This window comes from Silene latifolia, chromosome 11 (genome assembly GCF_048544455.1).
Source record: "Silene latifolia isolate original U9 population chromosome 11, ASM4854445v1, whole genome shotgun sequence".
Classification (NCBI taxonomy): Eukaryota; Viridiplantae; Streptophyta; class Magnoliopsida; order Caryophyllales; family Caryophyllaceae; genus Silene; species Silene latifolia.
The window spans coordinates 49,030,489-49,040,495 of record NC_133536.1 but is presented as its reverse complement, the minus strand read 5'-3'; the positions used below and the strand labels follow the sequence as shown (position 1 = coordinate 49,040,495).

Genomic DNA, 10,007 nt, shown 5'->3' with positions numbered 1-10,007 from the left:
CAAAGCTTGCCCAAAAGACTCATTCCCTCTGCCGCACATTGATTCCATGGTAGACGCTACAACTGCGCGTGAGCTACTTACCTTCCTTGACTCATGGAGTGGGTACAACCAGATAAAAATAGACCCTAAGGATCAGGAGAAAACAGCCTTCAGATCTGACAGAGGCTTGTACTGCTACAATGTGATGCCCTTTGGCCTCAAGAATGCAGGTTCCACCTATCAGCGCCTGGTGAACAGAATGTTCAAGGAGGAGATAGGGAGAATAATGGAAGTCTACATTGACGATATGGTAGTCAAATCCGAGAAGGCAGAACAACATATGTCCCACCTGGAGAATACCTTCTCGATCCTCAGAAAATACCATATGAAGCTGAACCCCCTGAAATGCACTTTTGGAGTCTCCTCTGGAAAATTCCTGGGGTACTTGGTGACGCAAAGAAGGATAGAGGCCAGCACGGAGCAAATCAAAGCAGTACTTCAGTTAGAATCTCCTCAGAAGCCAAAGGACATACAGAGGCTCACAGGTCGGGTAGCAGCCATAAATCGGTTCATATCAAGGTCCTCAAACAGGTGTCGACTGTTCTATGACACCCTGAGGAAGAGCCAGGAGTTTGAGTGGACGTATGAGCATGAAAAGGCGTTTGAGGAGCTCAAGCAGTACATAAGCACCCCTCCTCTTCTCTCCAAGCCGAGCAGGAGAACCATTTGTGCTTGTATCTATCGATGAGGTGGTATGTAAGCTTTATCTTGTACGTACGAGAGCAAGAAGGTATGCAGAAACCAGTATACTATATAAACAAGTCTCTGTTACCTGCAGAGACCAGGTACACGTCTCTAGAAAAACTCGTTTTAGCACTTGTTACTGCTTCGTACAAATTGCGTCCCTATTTTGAGTCACATACAATTTCAGTCGTGACCAACTACCCCCTCAGAACCATAATGAGGAAACCCGAACTGTCATGGAGAATGGTTAAGTGGTCTGTCCACCTGAGTGGGTACGACCTGAAATTTGAACCCCGAACAGCCATAAAGTCCCAAGCCCTAGCCGACTTTGTGTCATACTTTAGTCCCACCCTTCAAGAACAAGCCGACAGTGAAATCTTGACCCTAAATGAGACTAAAGGGGAGCAGGTATGGGAGTTACATGTTTATGGGGCATCCAATACGAAGGGAGCAGGGGTTGGGCTGGTCCTGAAATCACCTCAGGGGGAATAGATAATACAGGCAGTACGGTGTGAGTTCAAAGCAACGAATAATGAAGCTGAATACGAGGCCCTAATCTTAGGACTCCAATTAGCCTTAGAATTGTTAATCAGCCGCATCAAGGTGTATAGTGACTCCAAACGGATCGTAAACCATGTGAATAACTTAATCAAGGCTAGTGATCCTAAAATGATAGCCTACTTGGAAGTGGCGAAGGAGCTCAAACTCCGCTTTGCCTCCTTCCACATCGAGCAGATACCAAGGGATCAGAATGTTGAAGCGGATGCTCTTGCCACCCTGGGAGCAGCCTTCACTCCAGGGGCAGTGGGTCATATACCATTCATACATGTCATGAAACCTGCCATACACCAGAATGAACAGCAGAACGCTAGTAAGGCTGCAACCAACTAGTGGACATACGAAGCAGAGATACTATGTAGTGCCACACCCCAGGAAGAGATTGATGATTGGCGTAAGCCTTACATTAGTTGGCTACGTGATGAGGTATTACCACCTGACCAGAAAGACACCAGAAGCTTCAAAATGAAATCCTCCAGATTCGTACTCATTGATGGTATCCTATTAAGGAAGTCCTTGGCAGGACCCTATCTGAGGTGCTTAAGCATACAGGAGGCACAGGCAGTAATGTTGATATCCACAGTGGTGATTGTAGAAATCACACAAAGGGTAGGAGCCTGTCCAACAAGACACTGAGGCAGGGCTACTTCTGGCCTACCATGAGTAAGGACGCCATAGATTACGTCAAGAAATGTGAAGAATGCCAAAGGCATGCTCATCTCAGCCACCAGCCAGCAGAACATATGCATCCGATCATCTCGCCTTGGCCTTTTATGAAATGGGGAATGGACATTGTGGGACCATTACCCCGTGCTTCTGGAAACAGGACGTACATGCTGGCAATGACGGACTACTTCTCTAAATGGATAGAGGCAGAAGCTTTTCCTCAGATCCTGGAGAAGCATGTGATATCTTTCATCAAGAGGAACATAGTCAGCAGATATGGCATCCCTTCATAAATCATATGTGACAACGGGTCACAATTTATATCCAACAGAACGGAAGACTATTGCGCCAGGTGGAACATCAAGCTGTTTAAGTCCACTCCTAGGAATCCGCAGTCCAACGGTCAGGCAGAATCCAGCAACAAGATAGTCATGAACAACCTGAAAAGAAGGCTGGAAGAGATAGGAGGCAACTGGGCAGATGAGCTCCCCTTCGTGCTATGGTCTGATAGAACTACTCCCAAAGTGGCAACAGGTCAAACACCATTCAGTCTGGTATATGGGGTTGAGGCAGTTATTCCCTCTGAGGTGCAAGTACAGACGCATCGATATGCCAATGCCACCGAAAAGAGGAACCAGATAGAAATGGCCAGCAGTCTGGATACCATTGATGAACTAATAAGGACCAGCGCCCAAATCAGGATGACAGCCTACAAGCAGACAGCTGCCAGGAGTTACAACAAAAATGTGAGGCTGAGAACGCTGCAGTTAGGGGACCTGGTACTCAGAAAGGTATTCCCACACACCAAGAATCAGAGTGCAGGCAAATTCGCCTACAACTGAGAAGGTCCCTACCGCATAGAAGGCATCGTGGGTAATGGGGCATACAAGTTGGAGACTATGGATGGGGAAGCTGTCCCTCGATCCTGGAACATCATTCACCTTAAAAAGTATTATGTCTGAGGTTCAAGGCGCAGGACCCAGAAGTTCCACCTCTAACAGGTACATCCCAGGACCCTTGAATCCTAGCATTTAGTACTCCGAAAACCTTAGAACATGAACTAACTCGCTAAAAGTGTCTTTGATTAAGCAGCTATCGGTTGAAGGGGAACAACCCAAGAACCCACTTGCTGGAGTCACAGCTCACTCTCTCAAGGTACATACGCAAAGAACTAATCATTTTGTTTCGTACCGCCTGACTGTACCACCTGCATTGGTCTAACAGTAACATCTCTTTTAACAGCAGGAACAACTAAGTCACCAGGCAAGGTCTTTCATTCAGTACGCACGTGCTAAGTCTCCTGAATTCAGCAGGTACTACTAAGGAAATGACAACTTACAACGTATCTTTCAAATCCTTTGAGTCAAAACCCTTTTTCTTATTTTCCCTTGGTGTCAACTTCAGCAGGTGTCACAAGGAGCAAAATGTGGAAGCAGCGTACTTAGTATTTCAAAAAGCCAAAATGAAACTCTATTTTAAGTTGTTGTAAAACCCTGGGGGAACACACTTTGTGCTCCCTAAACTATTTTGGATTTATGAAATTGCTTCCATTTTTAGGTTTATCATTGTTTTTGGATTGAATGTGGATATGGTAAGTTGAATATTAAGGCAATGTCCTAGTAGGCTAACTGATGAACAGGAACTAGAAAATTGTTCCTCCTGCAGGAAGTACCCAATGTGCGCGTGGTCGAAACAGAGGGATTCGAGCATCCTGATGGACAAAAAGCTCCCTGAACCACCATAGACACCTCAACAAGTACGAAGCCGGCACAAAAACAGAAAGAACAAAAAAATTCCTAGCAAAACAACAGAAGGAATAAATCGGGAATTTCATAAACACCCCTCAGCAGGGGGAACTTGAAAAGTAAGTATTTTTGCCCCTCCTACGAGGCAAAAAAACAAAAGAGTACTAAAAGGTGCCCAAAACTACCAGACACCAAGAGTTGGATTATCATGGGCCACCACATAGGGTGCCCAACAAAACATCAAGATAAAAAAAAAATTAAATTTAAATGCCTAAACTAGGCAGTAGCAGCAGAATTCGGGGCGGCATCGGCAGGAACATCTACAGGGGTGTTGGGCTCCACAATAGCCTCTCCCCCATATGGACCTTCCCCTCCCTAGGCAACAAGGACATCCTCCCTGACCTCCTCGACCGACGCGACAGTTGGTTGTTCAGTCCTAGCACTGGTCTCTCCTTCATCACCACCCAGCAAGTCGTTGATAAGGCTGCAGTCCGGCTTGACTGAATATGTAGCATTAAACAGTCGTTCCTCCTCAGCAAGGTCCATGTTGGAGTGTTCACCCACCTCAAACTCCTTGATGCATTTGATCTTTGTTTCCCAGGCGGAAACCAATGTAGAGTCCAAAAGCAGATGCTTCAACAACTCCACCTTCTTGTGAGCCTCTTCCATACGCCCCTCTGCCGCACTCCTCTCAGCATCCAGCTGCTTCTGGGCAGCCGCCTTCTCCTCAGCCAGCTTCTTTTGGGTCGTCACCCTCTCCCTCCTAGCCAGCGCCAGATCTGCCTCCACCTTCCCGAGGTTGATGTTGAGGTTGTTCACCTCCCTCATCAATCTGGCAACCTCCCTGCGCAGGAACAGGCGGTCCTGCAAAACCTGCAAGAAGAACAGTCAGCAGCACGAATAAAATAGACCAATGAAGCATAAAGGGAATTAAAAAAGTACCTGCAGGGCGCGTCCAGGAGCTTCATCTAGTACTATAGGAAAAGGGGTATTTCCCAGGGAATGGACAGCAGCAGGGAGCAGGAGTTGTTCCATGTGAGGCCAGAGAGGCACCCCACTGGAGCCATACCCCTTGGGAAGGCGGATTACAGTGGAAGTATTGGGCAGAGGGGGCTTAGGAGCCACTGCAGCCAGAGGAGCAATCTCAATAAGGTCAGGCGTATTAACCGGCTCCTTTTCAGCAGGGAGCGATGGCCTCTTCCTGGGAGAAGGACCTGAGGAGGCAGAAGCAACTTGCTTCCACTTTCTATCCAGCAGGGAGAGAGAGGAAACAGGAGTATTCCCTAGTACAGGAACACAGGTAAAACATAAACGCAAATGACCATATAGCAAGAACGAAAACCTATAAAAAACAAAGCTTTACCAGACGACATCTGGAACTCGTCAGCTGGGGGTTCTTGCTGACTGGTGGAGGTACCAACTTCCTCTTCTTCTTCCACTTCCACTTCCTCCTCTTCCTTCTCTTCTTCTCTCTCTTCTTCCTCCTCTTTCTCTCCTTCACCAATGTCAAGAGGTTCGGAGGTAGATGCACCAATAGAGGAAGAAAGTACACCAGGGTAAGAACGAGTTGCAACAGGAAGAGCAAATAAACTGCTAATCACGCTGTGATCTCTTGAGGGAACTGGCTGCTTCAAACCTGCAGTAGTACACCAGTAAGAACATTAAGATAAAACAAAAATGACAGACACCCAGAAACTAAAATTACCTTTAGAGGCCCCCCACTTGTCAAATAAGTACTCGGGGATGGGGGTAAGAGAGTCAATCTTAACAAAGATGAAGTTTGTATTCCAGCCTTCATCCCTCACTTTGGGAGGAAGGACCACACCAGGGTTGCTAGTGTCACAGGACCTCAAGGTGATGAGCCCGGCAACAAAGGGCATGAAAGTATAGAGCAGTGCGAGGTCACCCAGACCGATCCCCAGAGCGTACGTGATCCTCAGCAAGGATGTAGAGCGAAACCAGAATGCGCCATGCATGAGGCGCAAGCTGGCAGATCGCCAACCTGTAGTGACACAAGATCCTTTGCACCAAAGAAGAGAAGCAACTCCCAGCATCCATCGAGCAAGAACAGAACCTGGCAGTTCCTTGGGGGTAATTGTATGGGTAAAAATACCCTCTCATTCTCATCATGACGTGGCAACTCGCAATTGGATAAAATAAAGGCACACGGATCAATGACAAGGCAGCAGGCTGCTAGACGCAAGGAAGAACAAAGGGGGATGAACCTAGACATTCAAGTGATACAAAGGCCACGTTTGAATTTAGTGACAAACAGCCAGCAAGAACGTTGAAATGGTCAGCAAGAACATTGCAGTGATCAGCAAAATCTTTGACAAAGTCAGCAACCACTTCCTATTTCGTAGGGAGTGGAGCGTATGGTTGAGCATAAGTAGAGAGCATGTGCGATAATTCAAAGGAGGGCTATAAAAGAGCAACAAACATCAGATTCAAGGCATTCATCATTGACTCCACTCAAAGAAATATCATTCACCACCTACAACAATTAATATCATTAACACACTTAGAAATTTATACATCGTTCGTATCATTTGTACTTAGTCATTTGGAGATTACTGCTATACCTCCTGATCGTTCTAGCTAGGTTCAACCTCGAATACTATTACTATTAGTGGATCATTGGTGGGATACCATTCCCCCCGCGGTTTTTCCCACATTTTGGGTTTCCCGCGTCACCATTTTGCTTGTGTCGTTTGTCCCTCTTTCTTTTCGTTTGTTTCTCTTTCGTACTAGTTGTTTGCTTTCGTTATCGCTATGCTCTTACAACCGATCTACTTAAGTCTTTAATATCGTATTTTAATTGGAATAGCCGCATTAACTCACAAATCCTCAGTCGGTAAAATCTTACCAAAACAGGCCTCGATGCCCTCTACCTCGATCTCCTGCAAAGCTCAAATGATTCGTTATTTTGATGATCATTCATCATTTATCGATTTTATCAAAGACAAATAATAAGTATATGTGCCTACCACGATCAGCTAGTACGCCAACCTCTGACGAACAAACTCCGCGTACTCCTCGCCAGGAATAAGGAGAGCATCCCCACTCGCACGGGCCAGTTTCGTCGTCCTCTCGGCCTCCGAAGGCTCCCTAAACATCGTCCTTGGAGGATCGATGGGAACCATGAAAGCGTCGCGGGAGCTCTGTCGAGCCAAACGCTCGCCCAAGTACCACACAGGCCACATGGGCGTCGTCAACAGAAACCGACTCGAACTCTGAGGACGAATAACCTCAGCCACGAAATCAGGAGCTCCAGTATAGCCCTCCCAAGGCCTAGGCTTCCACTAAAGTAAGAGAATGGGGTTATCCCTACGATCACCTCTAAGCAAAGAAAAAGAAATAAAATGAAATCAAGATACTTACACTGTCTAAGCTGAGGGCGTTCACGCCCCTCCGGCAAATGTCGTAGGAAGACCGCTGACTCTTCCGATGGCACACGATCCAGTCCCTGATGCAAAACTGGGAAAGTAGGAGTACACCCACGCCTGAAGACAAATGATAGTGATTACATCTCATTCTCTACCAAAATTGTTATGGGCAAAATTCACATTTTCATATCGTTACACGTGGCAAGCAACGAGTGGACAATCAAGGCTTGAGAGGATCAATGTCGTGGATAAATCTGGGCCGTGGGATGAGGAAAGCACACATGGGATGTTAAAACAAGCGCAGTCAAAGAGGTTAAGGGTCAACTCACCTACTTCCTATTTTTGGGCGACTGGACCTAGAAGTCAGGAAACAAATTCTAGAGGAGCCTGATTCTGGAAGAGCAAGCTTGATTCTGGAAGAGCCTCATTCCGGAGGATCCTGACTCTAGAGGAGCCTGATTCTAGAGTGACTCGACTCTAGAGGAGCCCGATTCGGAGGAGCCCGATTCTAGAGTGACTCGACTCAGAGGAGCCCGATTCTAGAGGAGCCTGGTTCCAGAGGAGCCTGATTCTAGAGTGACTCGACTCTAGAGAAGCCTAATTCTGGAGGAGCCTGACTCCGGAGGAGCCTGACTCCGGAGGAGCCTGACTCCGGAGGAGCCTGAGCAAACAACACTCTAGAGGAAGCAGCAATATTAGAGGAATAAAGATTAGCAATAAATGGAGGAATTAATGGAAGATTTGGTCAAAGACTGGTAGACATTGAATGGGCCATTAGTTGAGCATTTAGTGGGGCATTTAAGAGGAAAGAGGAAATGGTCAAAGGAGTTAATGGTCAGCTTATTTGACTCCTGAAAATCAGGTAACTGTCCCTGGAAGCTCGGAAACGGACGCGGAGGAGCCTGCATGAGAAACCCTAAAAATAACAACTATAAAAGGAAGAGCAAATTGAGTCAAGGGAGAGATATCATCTCATTCCATAGTGAAGAAAACATCTTAAAAATACAACGACATCTCCATCATCAATATTACTCATCTAAGAATTACACAACAACACTCTTGAATCCAGAAAATACACTCAGGCTCCAGCAGCAGTTCCAGCAGAAACTCCGGCAGAGGCTCCAGCTTAAACTCCGACAGAGGATCCAGCAGGAAGCACTACTACAAATTTAGGCAACTACAACGCCCCTTTAACAACGATTATTCACGAAAATCACAATAGACGTTGTAGAATGTATGGCGCGAATTTTACTAAAATAAATTACAACGGGTATGGTTATAAAAACCGTTGTTATTAGTTTTAACAACGGGTCACACATGCAAAACCGTTGTTAATAATTTGGCGCAAAATTGGCGCAAAGTTAGTGAAAAGTAATCACAACGGTTACTTTTGAAACCCGTTGTTAAAACATATTTGACAACGGGTATTTTTTACAACCGTTGTTAAAACATATTTCACAACGGTTGTTGTTTAATAACCGTTGTCAATACCTTCCATACTGTATAAACCACACAAACAGAAGTCTGCTGCAGCCACAAAACACAACCCTTAATACACAAACACAAACACAGCAGACAAACAAACACAAAACACACACTCTCTTTCTCTCTTTCTCACTTTCTCATCGTCGCTTCTTCTCGCGTCATCCTTTGTTGATTTCATCGTCTATTACGTTCGTATTTATCGGGTAAATCTCGCCGTCCTTTGTTTTCATCGTCATTATTTTCTTTTTCTATTTATTTCTTTTGCATATATGTGTTTTTATCGACCATTATGTTATTTGTTTAAGTATTGTTCGCATAATTAGTTACTAAAACAATGAAGAAGCAAGATGAAGAAGTAAGATAAACATAATTAATATATATATATATATATTTATAAATACATAAATTAAAAAAAAAAATTACATATGTAAAAATGCAATTCTTATATTTTCATGGAGGATCTTATTGTGCTCTATCGTATCCATCCTCTCCTCCTTGGCTATTTGGAGGTTCCGTTCAGCAGTTGCTATATCGTCATATAGCCGCAATCGCTTTCTTTGCTCCGTCAAGCCATCTTCTTTGGCGTGCTTGATGCGGTTCGAGCTTCCACAAGGTAGCTCTGAAACTTTCCTCAATATGGAGGAACCGGCGGATGAAGTTGTTGTTGTTCTCGATCATGGTAAGAGTCTTTAGGATGAAATCATTCATTTTGTTAGAGTTTTTTGAGTTTGATTTGAAAGATTAAGTAGAGTTTGTTTTAACAGTTAGAGTTTGGAGATGAATATATGAGATAATAATGGAAATGTTAGTTGAGATATGCAATGTATTTATACTAAGCAATGTGTGTGGGTTGAGTTAATTGCTTTTTAATTAATAAATATGTTAGGAAGTTGTGCCATAATCATCATCATATATCTCTCAATAATGCTCCTTCAAATCCGTTTACTAACCCTTCTAATTCCATATTATCCGTTCATATGTACAGTGATGTCAGTAATAATGCATGCATCGGAATTCTAACAGGCCGTAATTATGCATGCATCTAGTAATATTTAATTTAATTTTTTTTTAATTTTTTAAGAACAAACAACAACGGTTATTTTATAACACCCCGTTGTCTTTAGTTATAACAACGGTTTTGTATATTAAAACCCGTTGTTATAACTTTCCCCCCAAAATTGTGTCACACTTTCCACAACGGGTTTTTATACATAAAACCGTTGTTAATAGTTTTAACAACGGTTTCCTTAAGTAAGCCAACCGTTGTTAAAACCTTCTACAACGGACGCATTAACAACGTCCGCTTTTTTATATAACAACGGTTTTTGACCGTTGTTATAGCCTGTATCTGTAGTAGTGAAGCATTCCTAAAGAGCCTTATTTCCTAGCCTTTATCTTGTACTTCCATTAACATATCTCCTAAAGAATTATAGTGCATACTTGG

The 10,007-nt window shown here is 44.3% G+C and overlaps 1 protein-coding gene across 1 annotated transcript; it reads left to right on the top strand.

The window, feature by feature from the left end:
• The first annotated feature begins 939 nt into the window (after window positions 1-939).
• On the top strand, window positions 940-1,614 carry LOC141613364 (uncharacterized). Its single transcript, XM_074432097.1, has 2 exons — window positions 940-1,131; window positions 1,225-1,614. The coding sequence occupies exons 1-2, from the start codon at window positions 940-942 to the stop codon at window positions 1,612-1,614; spliced, it is 582 nt and encodes a 193-aa protein (XP_074288198.1).
• Window positions 1,615-10,007: the final 8,393 nt, after the last annotated feature.